This window comes from Schistocerca americana, chromosome 8 (genome assembly GCF_021461395.2).
Source record: "Schistocerca americana isolate TAMUIC-IGC-003095 chromosome 8, iqSchAmer2.1, whole genome shotgun sequence".
NCBI lineage: Eukaryota > Metazoa > Arthropoda > Insecta > Orthoptera > Acrididae > Schistocerca > Schistocerca americana.
In genome coordinates, this window is record NC_060126.1 from 53,805,481 (window position 1) to 53,824,210 (window position 18,730).

Below are 18,730 nucleotides of genomic sequence, written 5' to 3' on the forward strand. Positions count from 1 at the left end.
TACTTTTTATGTTCAGTTCCACCAAGTGTTTCTCCAAAGACTCGTAAGGTACAAACTATAGTATCAGTGTGCAGAATGAAAACTTATCTCTGTAACAAATTATAATTGGATATCTGTTGTACAGAATAATTTATTCAAAATAGTCCATACTGCAATCTCCCAAAATATCATTCCCCCTGAAACACTGTGGGCTATACCAGGCACCATCTGTATCTCACCTAAAACCAACATTCACAGTTTTCCAGTTACATTTTAGACATGCAGTTTTCGACTGAAAATTTGTGAAACTGATTTTTCTCAGCCAGTGACAAGGGATGGTTGATAGTGACTGTAGATGGAGTCAGTTTTTGCCACTGCACCTTTAGAATGTGTTTGAACAACATTTTGCCATCAAATTTTATGGTCAACTGAACAAAGATGCTGTTTGCATGATTTGTAAGGCTCACAAGGATGATACCATTTATGCAATGTACATATATCTTTTGGTGACTTGAGTCACAATACTAATTGGTCAAAACCTGTATTTTGACAAAATGTCAACAGACAAAATCTGACCAACAGGGTGATCTGTTCTTTTTATGTGCCACAAATTTAGAGGTATTCCTTTTTGTTGAGAACTTTCAGTGCATTTTGTGTGAGAGAGGGAGTGGTTTCTAAAATTTATTTTTCTAATCTGATGTAAAGTTGTATTTTCAGGTGTTTCAGTCTTTTTTATGTTGAATAACTTGTTTTGTCCTTAACACCTCTTGAGGAAACTTCATAGCTACTGTTTATATAAAAATTATTCTCATTCATATTTGCAAAATTGTAAGTTGTGTCAGTTAATTATGTATGTAATTATAGAGTTAATATTTTCTCTTTATCTTGAATTGCGTCCTACAAATTCATGTGCACAATACAATAATGTGCAGTATCATTCTCTGGTATCATTTTGCACTAGAATGTGAAATGTAAACTCAAAAATTTACTTGAGCAAGTAAGATAATGTATGATAAATTATTGCACTTTGTGTGTAAGAAAAGCATTTTTTATTTAAGAATATAATTGTATTTTACAAATAAAATTGTATAAAAACAGGAGGAGACCTTCACCAAACCTAAGTCAAATAAGCGACGACCAATGTCGCAGAGCTATCCATCACGTCCTTGGAACAAGGAAGATGCAGAAAGAGCTTTAGCAGTTGAATCTTCACACATGAAAGGTCTCCGAAATCAGTCTCTGATCATTCGGTTCCCAGACCCAGAGCTTACAAAGGATATGGTCAAAGCATTCCATCCAGGAATTGAGAATGTCCATTTCCAAGTTCCAAGTGGTCCAAGGTACGGTATATGTGAAATTTGGGCAATTAGATGGCTGTTGGATGAAGTGATATTTACTCTTATTATTACTGTGCTTGTAGACTGATGTACAAGGAGTGATCAAAAAGTAACAGAAATTTTTGTTGTTCTTAAAGAATCTTTATTTATTCATCAACACCAACTTTGTTCCCTTCAAAGTAATCCCCCTCAGATATAATACACTTATTCCAGAACTTTTTCCAACCTTAGGAGGTCTTCTGGAACTGACTTTTCGTTACGGTGTTCTGCTCCATCAGCGGTTCTATTTTTATCTCATTAATGTTGACAAAATGATGTCCTTTCATGGTTCTCTTCAGCGTCAGGAATAGAAAGAAGTCGCAGGGGGCCATGTTTGGCAAATTTGGAGGCTGAGGGAAAATAACTGGTTTGAAAATCACAAACAAGCATTGACGTGTAAGTGGGAACATTATCGTGATGCAGTTTCCACGAATGATTTTGCCACAATTCTGGTTGTTCTCTTTGAATTGCTTCACACAAACAATGCATGACTTTCAGGTAGTATTCCTTGTTGACTCTATGACCATGAGGCATGAACTCTTGATGCACTGTCCCATTGTAATCAAAGAAAACAATGAGAAGAACATTCACTTCTCGTAGAACTTGTCAAAGTTTTTTGGTCTTGTCTCTTTAGGTAGTTTCCATTGGTACACTGGGCCTCAGTTTCAATGTTATATCCATATAACTATGTTTCGTCACCTGTTATAACTGTCTTTAGAAGTTCTGGATGATTGTCAACTTAATTAAGTAATTCCTGAGTGATGTCTATGCAACTTGGTTGTTGGTGGAATTCAGCAATTTCAGAACGAACTTTGCTGCTACGAGTTACGTGCCAAAAACATCCAAAAAAATTGCTCAGTGTGAACCAAAGGGTATGCTGACAACAGCAACCTCTCTGATGTTGATTTGGCAATTCTCCAGAACAATTTTCTTTACATCTTCCATATTGTTGACAGTAACTGATGTGCTAGGGCATTCAGGGTGGTCATCACCTTCATCTTCTTGACCCTCTTTGAAATTTTGTAAACTCTTATCTTTCTCATAGTAGATTCGTCAAAAGCCACAGTCAGCAATTCGAATGAGGTGCTGCACTTCGTTCCATTTTTCAAGTAAAATTTAGTTCAAATTCTGTGATCCATCTCTTTTGAAAGTGAAAATTTGCAATCGCTTGAAAACGTATAGCCTTTTTAACTGTCAGCAATAAACAGCTGAAAATATAAACATACGTCAGAAACACATGCACCAACAAGACTTAAAGAATATTGACAATTGGATTTATAAAGCTTACAAAATTAAAAAATTCCGTACTTTTTGATCACACCTCGTATGTACTCATTGTTACCTAATGTTTACTGTTTGAACAGCTGCCATATCTGTCTCTTGAAGCCGTGACCTCAACAGGTATTGTCATAGTAATCTAATCTACTGCATAGCTGCTTGAAAATAACAATCTGTGAACCAGTCCCTGCATGCAGTGCTAACCATCTGCAACTAGTTGGGGTTACAATAATTTCACGGGTATGCTAACACATTGTTTGGATGTTGTGATCCACAGAACTGTTGGGACCACAAGGTTGCATTATTGAGATGAAGTGCAAACTAATATACAAGTATACAAATGTGCCACACATATTCTGAGGCCCATCAGATATCTTTTAAAAAGTGTAATGTTTATGAAAAATTATACAAATGTGCCACACATATTCTGAGGCCCATCAGATATCTTTTAAAAAGTGTAATGTTTTTGAAAAATAACAACCTTGGTAATGTGTGTTATTGTTCTGTGACATTATCCCTTAACTTACATCACATTTGCTAACCTAGCTTTGTTATAAATGTTGCAGTTTATGGCTGAATGTTATGGCAATATTGCAAACTATTGACAAGGTACTGTAGACCTAGGCGTTCGTTAGCCAACTATTGCTATGGGTGGATATAGTATAGAGATGTAGCTGTGTCATTGGCCTCCATTGTGTGTACATTTTGTTTATGTAGTGCAATAAAGGTTGGAAGTAATTGTGGTTGAAAGCTTTGCCCATGCGTTCAGAAGTAGCTCCTTTAAATGAAGAAGTGATTAAAATATTGACTTGAGATAACAATGTTGAATACACACATTGGCCTGAAGCCACAGGAATTTATCTTGTGGATTATCTCTTTTCAATCTTTGTAAACCATAACACACTAGTTTTACTCTAAACGAATTACAGTTTCCTTGAGACATATGAGTCTCAGCTTTATCTTCGATAATGATAGCTTAACAAATGTATTAAAATTTGAACCGTGGCCGGACCTCGAACCCGGGTCTCCTGTTTACTAGGCAGATGAGGTAACCATTACACCACTGTAGCAGTATGGGTAACACAGCTGCAAGGACTACCTCAGTCCAGTGCTCTACCTAACAAATATCAGTTCACACCTTCAGCCCATTTTCCCCTTCTTAAATCATCAGGATTTCTGAGGCTGTCTGGTTGAAGAAGGGGAAAACGGGCTGAAGGCATGAATTGAAATTTGTGTTAAAGAGGGCACTGGACTAGGGTAGCCCATGCAGCTGTTTCACTCATACCGCTACAGTGGTGTAATGGTCAGCATAGCTACCTAGTAAGCAGGAGACATGGATTCAAAGTCTAGCCGTGGTAGAAATTTTAATTCATTTTTCAGCTTCTATCACTATCGAACACTATTTTTGTTTTCTAAATTCTGATCCATGGATGTTAGGTCATTGATGTGCTACAAGTTCAGCAGAAGAAACATTACTTTCAGTGGTACTCAAGAATAGAATTACAAAGAATCCGTTGATTTTCATTCCTAACAACTCTCAAAAGCACATATTTTCGTGTAAAATGAGCTCTTTCACAATACATCTGATTACCTTAACAACAGGAACAACAAAAACAACTTTGTAGGAGTACTGTAACTCACACTTATAAACTATAACTGATCCTGACCTTATAATTTTACCTGCAGACAAAGGCTCCACCACTGTTGTTTGTTCAAAACAGGATTACCTGGCGGAAAGACTCGGTCAGTTGTCAGATAATTCCTCCTACAAACCCTGCCACAGTGATCCCATTCCAGTAACCCAGCAGGATCTTCAGTCACTACTCAAATCCTTAGGCCCATTCCAGAACCTCTACCCAGAGTCCATCTCTCTACTCACCCCTACCACTTCCCGCACTCCTACCTTCTACATGCTTCCTAAAGTCCACAAACCTAATCACCCAGGACACCCCATTGTGGCCGGTTACTGTGCCCCACTGAGAGAATCTTTGCTCTCGTTGACCAACACCTTCAACCTATTACCTGGAACATACCCTCCTATATAAAAGATACCAACCACTTCCTCCACCTGCTCTCCACAGTTCTAGTCCCTTTACCACACGGTGCCCTGCTTGTCACTATTGATGCCACCTCCCTGTACACTAACATTGCTAATGCCCGTGGCCTTACCACTATTGAACACTACCTTTCCCAACACCCGACAGATTCGAAACCAACAACCTCCTTCCTAGTCACCATGACAACTACATCCTCACCCACAATTACTTCTCCTTTGAAGGCATTACTTACGAACAAATCCGGGTAAGGATGTGGGCACCCGCATGGCACTATCCTATTCCAACCTATTCATGGGCCGTCTAGATGTTGACCTCCACCTGAAAGATGGCTGCATCAGTACCTCCGTCTGTATCAAACCTACTAACCACCAGCAATACCTCCACTTCGACAGCTGCCACCCATTCCATACCAAGAAGTCCCTTCCGTACAGCCTAGCCACCCATGGTCATCGCCTCTGCAGTGACGAGCAGTCCCACTCGAAATATACCGAGGGTCTCACTGAAGCCTTCACTGAGTGTAATTAGCCTCCCAACCTCTTACAAAAACAAATCTCCGGTGCCTTATCTTTTCAGTCTCCCACCACCTCCCAAAGTTGTACCGTCCAGCCACAAAGGAGCATTCCCCTCGTAATTCAGTACCATGCAGGGCTGGAGCAACTGAATTACATTCTCCACCAGGGTTTCGATTACCTCTCGTTGTCCCCTGAAATGAGAAATGTCCTGCCCACTATCCTTCCCACCTCTGCTACAGTGGTATTCCGCCATCCACCAAACCTACACAATATACTCAAGCATTCTCACACAACTCCTGCTCCCAGTCCCTTACCTCATGGCTCATACCCCTGTAATAGACCTAGATGCAAGACCTGTCCCATATATCCTCCCACACCACCACCTACTCCAATCTGCTCACAAACATAATCTATTCCATCAAAGGCCGGGCTACCTGTGAAACCAGTCATGTGTTCTACAAGCTAGGCTGCAACCACTGTGCTGCATTCTATGTAGACATGATAACCAACAAGCTGTCTGTCCGCATGAATGGCCACTGACAAACTATGGCCAAGAAACAAGTGGACCACCCTGTTGTTGAACAAGCTGCCGAACATAATATCCTTCATACCAATGACTGCTTCACAGCCTGTGCCTAATGGATCCTTCCCACCAACACCAGCTTTTCTGAATTGCGCAGGTGGGAACTTTCACTGCAATATATCCTATGTTCCTGTAACCCTCTTGGCCTCAACCTTCAATAGTCACTGTCCTCACCCATCCAGCCCCTTCCCTGTTCCCATTCCAGCACTACATAGCCGTCATTCCAACACCACAGTTTTTTTTATTTCTCTCCTTTTCCACTACCCCCCCCCCCCACCCTCTCCCACCTCTCCCCTGCAGCACTTCACTGTCTGCCCCCCCCCCCCCCCCCACCATACTGTCCCTCCCCCTCCCCACCCAGCCTCCTCCTTACCCTCACCCACTCGCCACTCCCATTGTGCAATGGTGCTGCTGCTCGCAGTGTAGTTTCAGTTGCCTGAGGCTGCAGTCGTGTGTGTGAGTTGCATTTGTGTGTGTGTGTGTGGGCGCGCGCGTTTGTGCATGTACTGTTGACGAAGGCCAGTTGTCGACAGCTTCAATTGTGAGAGTCTTTTTGTTGTGCCTATCTGCAATTCAGCATCTCCGCTATATGCTGAGTAGCAACTTTCCTTCTCATAATATTGTATCGACCAAGGTGACACAGTGGTTAGCACATTGGATGCATTCGGGAGGATAATGGTTCAAATCTGTGTCCGGCCATCCTGACTTAGGTTTCCGTGATTACCCTAAATCACTCCAGGCAAATGCCAGGATGGTTCCTGTGAAAGGGCATGGCCGACTTCCTTCTCCATCCTTCCCTAATCCACTGGGACCAATGACCTCACTGTTTGGTGCTCTCCTCCAGACCAACCAACCAACCACAAATATTAAGTATTTTCTTTTGGACCTGTACAAAGAAGGAGAATTTTCTGGAGATGTCAGTGGAGTAAAAGAGAGTGTTAATGAAAATTGCGCTTTTTTTTTTTTTTTTTTTTTCAAGTTCTTACTTTTATTGAAATTGAATTCTTGCATAGAAAAGGTAAGGAAACCATGGTTTACCTATGTTGCAACTGAGCAAACATTATTCCTTGCAGAATGTGATAGGCATTCTTACAGGTTTGGCGATCTCATTCAGTTTTAGTGATTTATATTTTTTGGCACCCCTAGTATCGATCACTCGATGATCGACGATGAGCCTGATACGCTCTTAATAGTAAGTTGTTTATTGCACAGACAAATTACTGTGTTTTATTCATAACTAGTAGATTTGAATAAGTCTGTGACTGATATTTCGTAACAGATTTAAGATGTACTTGTGACTGAAACACATTCCTCTGTTTTCTACAATATGCTTGTACCAGATAAGTAATCTGGATTCTCTCAATACTTTCTCTTTTGCTTCCAAACTCTGCAGAAGGTCTCTTGCATAACTTGGTGTACTTATACTTATGTTGCAACTAAGCCATTCTCTGCTTTGTCTTTTCTTCTAAGTCTAGTAATGTGTACAGAAGAGTATCTCTGTAGTTTGGAAAGTAGGACAGAAATATTGATTGATTAAAACTATGAAGCATGTCTTGACAATTTAAATGAAAGAAACCAAGGGTATTTTAAGTATTTTGATGTATTTTCTTGTTGAGAACTTAGTTGTAATTTGCCAGACAGAGTGAGTAATTCTGAGCAACTTCCACCTTCAGGTGAGAGTATCAAGAATGTGTGGTAAAAAATATTGTTAATCTTTGCAGTGTTGAATAACAGGACTGACATGTAGTCCTAGCTACTAAATGAAATTGAGCTATGTCTAGTAGACTGGTCGCTCATACCATTTGCTCTGTATGCTAGACATCTGGCAATGCAGTGTATGTATTTCTCAGAGTAATACTTGCTCATTTGTCTGTTTATTAAAAAATTCAGTAACATGAAACAGAAGAAAGAAGGAAGTTTACCATCAGTGATAAGGTTATTAGAAATGCAGCCACAATTCAGCTTGGAGCAAGATGAAGAAAGAAACTGGTTGTCTCTTTTTCAAAGAAATCTTTCCAGCATTCACTGTAAGTGTTTTAGGGAAACAACAGAGCACATTTGGATAACTGGACAGTAGTGTGAATACCACTGCTCCAAAATGCAAGTCAGGTGTCTTTACTGCCGTGCCACCTTGTTCTGTAGTAACAAATGGAAGATTATGCTCTTCATAAATGAAGCTTACATCTCTTTGGAGAACAGCAGTGACACAGCATGCCCTCTCCGAAAAGATTGGAGAGCTCTGTTGGCATCTGATCCTAAACCTGACAGAAGCTGTACAGAGGTGCGATTCTGTAAGCCAACCACCAAAATTTTTTTTGTGCCCATATGCAACTCAATGTGTCATCTTTATCTCTCTGTATGTCCATCTTTTCAGAGATGGTTGCGGGACTCGGCTGTTTGCTATGGGATGTTAAATCAAACAGCTTTCACCCATCTAATCTCCTAACTTATTTTATTTGGCTACCAGTTTCGGCAATTTACTGCGGCATCTCCAGGGCTCTGACTGACATGTAGGAGATTCCACCTCTTTTCTGGTGAAAATAACGGCCAGCATTCAAATATTGGTATCTGTAGATTTCTGCTTGCCCTAGTGATCGCTTCAACCATCAACTGTGTTGGCAGTTGATGGTTGAAGTGATCACTATAGCAAGCAGAAATCTGGCCCGTATTTTGACCAGAATGGAGGCGGAATCTTGCTACACGTTGGTCAGGGGCCTGAAATGGCATAGTAAATCGCCAAAACTGGTAGCCAAATAAAATAAGTTAGGAGATTAGATGGCTGAAAGCTGTTGGATTTGACATCCTGTCAACTTTATGGTGAGTAGCAATCTCTCCTTCTTATAATATATATGGTTAGATTTAACTGAGTGCCATAAATGGAACCAACTGATTATTTATAAGTTAGTTTCCACCTAATGTTTTTCCCTCCAGCCATCCAGTTGTACTTCCAGCAGTGAAGAGCAAATCAGAGAGTGGCCAGAGGTTAGAGGAGGTGGTCTTTTGGCTGGAATAGACTTTAGGCAGTAAGCAGATCCAGTTAACTAATGTGTAAATTGGAGTTTTCAACTGATATGCTCCCTATAGTTTGAGGTGCAGTCATAGGAATTGACAAGAAAATAGATAAGGTGGTCATTTGACAAAGTATGGTGGACAAACATTGATATTGTAAATCCAAGTATACTTTACATGCAACTCAGAGAAGCAAGTATACCAGAGTTTGTAGAGATTCAAACAATGGAAAGCCCAGGATGGAATAACAACTATATGGAATTGCTACTCACCACATAGAGGAAGCATTGACATGCAGATAGGCACAATGGAAAAGAATATTTGGAAGTATTTGAGCTTTCGAACAAAGTCCTACTTTAGATGAAGAGAAGTCAAACACGTTCATAACCATATAGGACTGCCTAAACAAGTGGACGTGTGTGTGTTTGTGTGTGTGAGCTGCGTCTTTGTGAATCTGTGTGTTTCCTACTTCCGAAGTAAGTAGCTGAAATATTTGTAGCATTCTTATTCGTTGTGGCTGTCACCAACTCAACATATCTTTTGTAGAGATTCATGTATTCTGCAAGCAAAACTGCTTTATACAAAAATACTTTTACACACACACACACACACACACACACACACACACACAAAGGTTAATTTCTGTGTCTTATAAAAATTAACAATCATGATAGCAAATTGTTTACTTTACATGATTAAAAGAGAGGGTACATTTTGTACGCTGGAGCTTAGAGTGGCACTTGTAACAGTCATATCCCTCTTCGTATACTTCTGTCTGGCTACTTCAACAAGGGGTGTACTGTTTATATGTACAGATATTACAGTTGACTAGATGTTTTTTGCTTTCTATGGGAGAGTAAGACCAAGGCTGTGGGAAAGTGCATGCCTGCCTAATCAGAGAGGACTTCATAGATAAGGGGTAGTCAATAAAAGGCTAAAGAAAAGTGAGTACATATGTATGAAGAAGAATCACTTGTTGTCTGAAGTGGAGGTACATCTGTCTGCCAGTTCTTTACAAGATGACTCAAGAACACAGGTTTGCAGCAAAGCAGGGATCAATACGAAAATTAAATATGATGCCGTTGTAGACCAAATCTCAACATAACATGCTGGCAAATGGAATGGTGGAAGAAACTGTTTTTAATCTTTTTATAATGGCAGCTGTGAACGTTTTAATTTCTTATCAAAGAATAAGAAATAATTAGGATAGAGGCCACCATTGGCAAATGTCCTACTGCCATTATGGATGATGTTTGCAAGGCGAGGGGACATACATGAACTGCTACTTGATCAAAATGAGTACAACATCAGCCATCCATGAACGAATCTCTTTCACAGGAAGATAACACATCTCATGAGGGTACAGAAAAACAAAGTGGCCCAGTGGAATGTCTTTAAGAAGAAAAAAACAATGTGTTGGTGCCCTTATCATAGAGATCAACTTGCATGCCAGAGTATTTCAAATTGTACCAAACAAGGGTAACTGTTGTTAAACATGATAATAAGAATCTGTGCAGATGTTTTTCAGTAAAAATGTATTGAAATATAAATAAAGTTGATGTGCTTAATTTTGTAGTAAACGTGTTTTATTTTGTAACTGTATTAAAGAAGAACCTATCTACTTCCATTGTATGTTTCCATATTTGTACATATGGATGAGAGTATAGAATGGTAGGTACTGATAGATATGGCAGATATGTCTGTGATTCTGTGAGGTACATACTGCAAAGAGCTTTGCACTCAGTGTTAACTGCCATTGGAGTGTACAAAGTATGCACAGCAATAAGCAGATAACATTGCAATGCAAAAGCGAGCTTCCTTTAATTTGTGCTCTTTAATGAAACATAGTCATTTGTTTAAAACGTTTGGAATGCAAACTCATTTTAAGGTGGGCGGAACAAAGAAAATGTTCTGTCATGGTATAAAATGAATTGGAGAATGGTCTTTTTAGAGAGTGTATGGAGGAAACACTGAGTAAAGTGATTATGCTTCCAAAGTGATTGTGTAGTTTACTGTTGTATGACTGTTATAAAAACTGAACAAGCTTTACAGTGGTCTATGTCAGGTTACAGGCTAGGCATTTGCAAGTGTTGTAGTGTGTGTAATATATACCAGTGACCCACTGAAATAAGTATAACTGTGGTTTGCTAACCATGTGAATGTTAATGACATGACACATATGATAGGCTAACAACAGTATTATGAAAAGGACAGAGTGCTACTCAGCACTCCCACAGGCCTTGAGTTGCAAAGAGGCACAATGAAAAGGCTGGTAAACATTAAGCTTGCGGACAAAAAAGTCCTTCCAGCAGTCTTTTCATAGGGCCTTCCTGGGACTCAGTGCCTGCTCTATGTAATTAGTAACAAACTGCTGTATTCATATTGTTCTTATTTTATTCTGGACTTTCCATTTTGTGGAATGTTTGTAACTTTTGTAATTAATTTGAATTGGTTCAAAACATATTGTGTGGATGGTTAAGACCCATTCCTCTCTGTCCTCAGTATACAACAACAGCAGCAACATTGTATAAACAAGACATTACCATCGGCTATTTCAGCTTATAATTAGCGCTGTAGCATACTTGTCACTTCAGTGCTGGACAGTAAAAACAATATATGGACATCCATATCATAGACCATCTCCCTTACAGTAGAATTCGTGAGCTGCTGTCTGATAAGCAATTCCTGTAACCTTAATCCCTGAAGAGTAAACTGGGTACAATAACAGCTGTATGAGATGCACGAAGTTGAGAACTATGTCTTGGACTGAGGAGTTTATGGTACATGTTGGTACACACACACAGCAGGTATAAATGTTTAGAAAACAAGATAATAGGTCTTTTCTACCAAAACAGGTCTATCTTTTGGTGTAAGTATCAGCAGGTGTGGGCTGAAGTTGGACATTTGCTATCATGTGCCACAGACAATTGTTACATGGAGCTGCTTTCAGATCATGTGCGTCTGGCTTGTTTACCCAATGTGAAGGAAATATACATGTTCAACAATATACTATACTGCCCTACTGCTTTTGCATGATGTCATTGTGTTTCAGCAGACACACCTCTTAATTGAGGGTACTTGCCAGGATCTCAAGTTCACTTGCCACCCCCATTGCACTGGCCTGCATGCTCACTACAGATGTGCTCATGTCACAGACACTATTCCTATCAATCTCTGTGAGTGTATCTGTGGTTATGGAGGGATTGTGATTTGATTCAGTTTACATTGTTCTACAATTCCTGCAGCACCATGAACACTGGGGCACACATATTGAAAGGATATGAGGTGGTACTGCTTAAATTGTACTGAGAAAGGTGGCAGTGTTTAACATACTGTACTACATTCAAAATGAGTGAACCTCAAATTTCCTTCCAGTCATCCGGAATTACATTTTTCATTCTTTTCCTAAATCGTGAGGTGAATGCTGGGGTGGTTTGTATGAAAAAGCCACAAACAGTTCCTGCTCCACCCTTATCTAGTCAAAGCTTCTGCTCTATTTCTAATGACTTGAGTTGTCTCCAGTGTGAAATCTATTTTCATTAATGTAGTTCACAAATACTCTTTTTTAATATGGCATTACAAATACCAGATCAGTAAATCTGGTAAAAAAAATTGTGCATACTTTTTTTGAAATTTATGTCTATGTAGTTGCTATTGTGACTATAATGCTTGACTCAGCAGTATCCCAATTTTTTTCATTCTGTAAGAGACACCTGTTTTCACAAACCTTATAAAAATATTCATCTGCGGAAGTAATCAGTTCCTCATTTAATCAGAAAATTTGTCTTCTGAAATAGGACAGACTAAGGAAAATGAGGCAAAAGCAGTTTGAATCCCAGCTGATGCTTTTAGACAGTGTGAATTACTGCTGTGATGGTCTGGGTCTAAGAGAGTTGTCTTTTGGCTATTTTTCTGTGTGCTGTTGCTGTGATGGCTGAAGTTTTTGTCTAAGAGCATTATTTTTTGGCTGTTTCTTCTATCTACTCATGTTTCATACAGTCCAGCATTGAAGTACAATAGAAGCCAGTTGTAGGTCATCTTTTGTATATTGGGATTACTCTATGGAAGCCGCAAAAAGGTATGTCTATCATCTTTTTCAACAAACAAAATAGTCTTTCCCTTATTTGATGAATTATAGTGAGCGCTCATCCTCAGTTTTGTTGTTGTTTGTGCTCAGAAATGTGATTATGTACAAAATTTCGTAAACAGTCATGAATCTTTCCAAAAAGTCTTGTGGATTATGTCTAAACATTATGTAATTCTGCACTTAATGTTGTTTATTATTATTATTATTGTTATTATTATTATTATTAATGAACAAGCCATTTCAAAAGATGAGAGTTCATTTTGAGATCCTGCTTAATAGTAGATTTTTCAGTTGACTGTTATGACTGTAAGTTGCACCGGAAGATGACCCCACAGGGTTTGAAACACTTTTATGGGTTAGTTGGAGACTAATTTGTGACCAAAAGCAAATTTTATTTAGTACAAAATTTATAGGACATAGTCAGGGCATAACAAATTTGACCATGGATGAGATGAAATTGTTAAATTTTGCTTTGAAGTATTCTGCCACAGCTCTCTTTGGTCCCAAGCTAACAGTTGTGACACACAGTGTAAACAGACTTTTTTCTCCCAGTGCTGTGAAGAATTGTACTGTACGTACTGAGATACAATATCAAACTATTTCACATCTATCAACTTTGTTGTCTTTCATTATCATATTGTGAGCTTTTTTAAAAATTAATTTCTGTATAATGACATCACCTACCAGGCACAAGTGCTTTTCAGGTTCTGTGGTGCCCAAACAGTGTATAAAACTACTTTAAATCAAAGTTAATTTACACTGAATCTAATGTTTACTAATCTTTTATGCTAGAAATCACACTAACTACATCATCTTGCTGCCTGCCAATGTCTGAATGTTGTTTCCATTTGAAACTTTCAGCAAAGCATTTCAAGAATCAAGCTGCACTGCAGCACTTTAACAAAATGTCCTACTCTTTCACAGAAATATACCACTTATCACTCTCACATTTGTTGAATCTGACATAAAGCAAAAAATCGTATGAAGGCTGAGTGATGAACTCTTCTCGGGTGATCAGCCAAGTGGTGGCGTTGTCTTGTCACAACAGTTCGATGAGTTTTGTACCCATCATCCTCAAGTGGGTCACCTCGGTTGAGGATGATGGGTATGAAACTCATCGAAACATTGCGACAAGACGACACCACCACTCGGCTGATCACCTGGGAAGAGTTCATCACTGGAATACGCTGAGAAGGCCTGCAACTGCATTGTATGAAGGCTTGTTGAAAAGTAATTATTCATTCTGTTCTCAATATCGATTGAGATATTACATGTCATGTGTATTACTCAGTCGTCGACTTTCCCGCTTCGCTAATGCAAGTTGCAAATATCTGCTCAGAATTGTAGCACGTATCATGGTGGTGTGTGACGTAACTATGTCAGCAACAACATGCTGTAACCGAGTTTCTAACTGACCACACATGGAGCATCCCCTCCTTCAGCGTGACAATACCAGACCACACAAGAGTGCTGCGACACCTGCAACAGTCTGATGCTTTGGGTTCACTGTCATCAGTCATCCTCCATACAGTCCCAACTTGGTCCCATCCAATTTTCATCTGATTCCAAAACTTAAAGAACACCTCCGAGGACTTCACTTTGATAATGATGAAGCAGCGTAAGCTGAGGTGATTCCCAACAAAGTCAGTCTTCAGTTACAATATCAACAAACTTGTCCCTCATTGAGAGAAATGTGTTCATCACCAGTGTGACTCTGTTGAGAAATAAATATGTAGACATGAAGAATAAAGATGTGGAATGTTAATAAAGGTATTTTATTTTTATTTAAAAAAAAAAAAGAAAAGCTTTAGGAGTTGTCACAAAGAAAATTTGGAGTCATTACTTTTTAGCACAACCATGTAATTATTCGATGATTCATTGTTTTGGACATCCACAAGCAGTTAAATTGGAGACACCTACCTAGTGGTGTATAGTATCACCTATCAGTCTGATGACTGTAGCAATATAACATGGTATGAATTCTGCAAATACTGAAAGTGTTGGGATCCAACCTGACACTTGACTTCTTAAATCTTGTGGAAATTGCTTGAAGTTAGTTCAAAGATGAGTTCACCTTTGTACATGAATAACTGGCCTTAATTAAACTCAAATTAATCATTCGACATTTTTACAGGCCACCTAATTCTGCCATAACAGTTGTGGAGAGACATTCAAAGAAAGCCTAAACACAGTGGCACAAAAGTATCTACTGGGGATAGACAAGAAAATCTATGGATTAATCACAAGTGGTATGAACAGACAGTCTCGTAAAGTAGTTTTGAACACATTTTCCAAAAATTGTCTGGAGCAGCTAGTTTGTCAATCCAAACCCAATGGAAATATCCTAGACATTGTAGCTAAAACAGGCCTGGCCCTATTTACAGTGTCTATATAGAAACAGGGATTAATGATCATGATATCATGGCGAAGATGGTTATTAAAGTTAATGAATGCATCAAGAAGGCTAGGAGAGTTTTTATGCAGGTGATAAGCACATAAGCATTTGTTAGAATCCTGTTTAGACAGTAAATTTAAATCATTTAGCACCAGTAAGATGTACATAGAGAAATTATGGGTCAAAATTTAAACTGATTGCAAATCATTCTGGGAAGAAGTATGTGTCAAGTAAGTGGATTAAGGACGAGAAAGATCCAAAATTCAGTAAATGGTGAGGAAGCAAAGGCTTTTGCACTCTCAGTTCAAAAGAGAATGCAGAAATATCAATAGGCAAAAGTCAGTAGAAATTCGTGTGCCTGTAAAAAGAAACATGCACAAAGGATACAACAATTTCCACCACAATACCTCAGAAAAAGATCTTTCCAAGAGCCCTAGAAAATTCTGATCCTATGTAAAGTCACTAAGTGTGTCAAAGGCTTTTGTCCAGTCACTTGTCAACTAGTTTGATGTGGCAGTAGAGGACAGTAAAAGGACAGCTGAAGCTTTTAAGTTCACGTTTAAAAATGATTTGTGCAGGAGGATCATACAAACATATTATTATTTGACTGTCTTACAGCCTCCCATAAGGAGGACGTAGAAGTAGGCATCCCTGGCATTGAGAAGCAATAGAAAGAATTGAAAATAAGTCACCAGGTCTGGTTGGAATGCCAGTTTAGTTTTACAGAGTGTAGTCTATGACATTGGCCTCTTACTTATCTTGCATTTATCATGAATCTCACCCAGTGGAAAGTCCCAAGCAACAGGAAAAAGGCATAGGTAACTACTGTATATAACAAAGGTAAAAGAACAGAGCTGCAAAATTACAGACCAATATCCTTAACGTGGGTTTGGTGCAGTATTCTTGAGCGTAGTCAGAGTTTGAATATTATAATTTTCCTAGAGACAGAAGGCCTCTGTTTACAAATCAGCATGTATTTAGAAAGCATAGCTCATACGAAACTCACCTTGCCTTTTTCCCACACATCGTCCTGCAAACAATGAATGAAAGGCAATAGGCACATTACATATTACTAGATTTCTAGAAAGTATTGTGACGCTTTTGACTGCAGAATGTTAACAGACATTTGAACATACCAAATGGTTTCCCAGATATATGAGTGGCTTGAAGACTTCTTAAGTTATAGAACCCAGTGATAGAACCCTGGATGGTGAGTGTTCATCAAAGACAAGGGTATCATCATGAATGCCTCAGGGAAATGTGATACGACAGCTCTTGCTCTCTTTATATATAAATGATCTTATAGGTAGCATGATCAGCAGTCTCCAATTTTTAACTGATGACATTGTATTTCACTGGAAAGTGTCTTTGTGTAATGACTATAGGATGACTCATGTTGATTTAGACAAAATTTCTGTTTGGTGTGATGAATGGCAGGTTGCTCTGAATGTAGAAAAATATAATTTCATGCAAATAAGTAGGAAAGGTATTCCTGCATGTTCAGATATAGTACTAGTGATGTGCTGCTTGACACAGTCACCTCAATTAAATATCTAAGCGTAAGACTGCAAAGTGATATGACAGAATGAGTACGCAAGGTTGGTACTGGTGAAGGTGAATAGGAGAATTCTAGGAAATTGTAGTTAATCTGTACAGGTTAACTGCGTGTAGAACACTGACTCGACCCATTCTCAAGTGTGCAGGTTTCCGCAAGGTCGAATTAAAGGAAGGCATTTCGTAGGTATGTTGCTAGATTTGTTACCTGTAGGTTCAGTTGGCGTGCAATTATTACGGAGATGCTTCAAGAACTCAAATGGTAATCCCCAAAGGAAAGGCAACATTTTTTTGGAAAGCATTATTGAAAAAAATTAGAAAATTACATTTTTGACTGACTACAGAAAATTTCTACAGCCACTAATGTACATTTCATGCAAATACCATGAGGCAAGATAAGAGAAATTGGGCTCGTACAGGAGCATATGGACATTCGTTTTCCCCTCGCTCCATATACAAATGGAACAGAAAAGGGAATGACTAGTAGTGGATACTCTCCGCCATGCACTTTATTGTGACTTGTGGAGTATGTATAAAGACGTAAATGGTGTTCCTGATGAGTTCAATAGCATTATGATCTGGTAGGCTGTGGGCACACACAACCATCATCTGCATGGAACTTGTGACACAATTCAGGAGAGGTGACATGGTGCACTGCCCTGCTAAAGATAGAGGACAGGTCACCTGCGGGGTGCTACATGGGAACAGACTGCCAGGTCAGAGGTTCCTGTCTCATTCACTGGGGAGAGATGTAGATGAATGTATAATGGACTCCATTTTCTCGTGTATAAATATCCCCCACATGAGATTGCATCCATCATGTGCCTCAGTGGTGTTCATCTGACAAGTGGGATGTGTCAGTTGTGTGTCTGTGTGTGTTTTCTTTACACACTCGCACCCTACAGTAAGCAAGTACACTAATTATATGGTCCTGGTATCATTTTACCACTTGTTTGGCATTATTCTGTCTGTGTTAATCTCTGTGCTCTGTGGTATTTGGTGCACAGAACTAAGTATGTGTGGTGGAGCTGCAGCACCCCATTGCAAGACAGTGGTTCTAAATGCTCACTTATTTTGTCCAGTTCTGAACTGCTGAGTTATGTGTTGGATGGTGAGCTGTCTATATACGGGAATACTCAAGATTTATTTAATTACATTTACTATGAGTGTATTGCTACATCTCTGTGCTTTCTCAACAAGAAAGACAAAAAAGGATTACTTGATTTTGCATGAAAACAGCTCAAGCTGCAACAGCCATGTTTTGTGAATAGTCAGTTAAGAAGTTCTAGTTCCAATACCAATTTTAGTTATACAGTATAAGTACAGTGATGTGCGATCCCCCACCTCACATGCTTCCACCTGCCATAGGTGCACAACCTTCCCTCTCCTCCATGTCTCCTTGTTACTGTAATGTGTAGTTGCTTGCATATGATATAGTATGTGAAAACTAAAGAAGAAATTCCTGAAGCTTTTTTGAGATGTATCATCACTGTCTGTTTACTTTTGTTTATGTAGGTACTGCTTTGTTCAATTATCTGAATCAACAAATGCAGACAAAACCATGAAGGAATTAGAGAAGATTAAATTTGGATCAGGAACTTTAAAAGTGGAGAAAAAGTTTTCGAAAGATGAAGAGGAGCTGTCACCTGAGGCTATTGATCCTTATACGTAAGTGTTTTTTTTATTTTTATTTTTTATGTATTATGTATTTATATTACATCATTAATATTGCTGCCCTCTGTAATTTTAACTAGCAAGGCATAGTAAATGAAATGACAGCTTGATAAAGACAAAAATCTACATGTAAAGTGGGAGAAGACAGATACAAACTAGCAATAACTGATAGAGACAATAGCTTTGAAAGCAAGTATCCGTATATCCAGCGATAGGAGATCAAAAT

General features: G+C 38.9%; 1 protein-coding gene across 3 annotated transcripts in view; it reads left to right on the top strand.

Moving 5' to 3' along the window:
- The window catches only part of LOC124545482 (chromodomain-helicase-DNA-binding protein 7-like), a 139,206-nt gene that overhangs the window by 62,483 nt on the left and 57,993 nt on the right, over positions 1–18,730 (top strand). For all 3 annotated transcript variants that reach the window (XM_047124415.1, XM_047124414.1, XM_047124416.1), the window contains exons 4-5: positions 1,078–1,319; positions 18,346–18,498. In XM_047124415.1, coding sequence (XP_046980371.1) covers positions 1,078–1,319; positions 18,346–18,498 — 395 coding nt within the window. The remainder of the gene's footprint in view (positions 1–1,077; positions 1,320–18,345; positions 18,499–18,730) is intronic.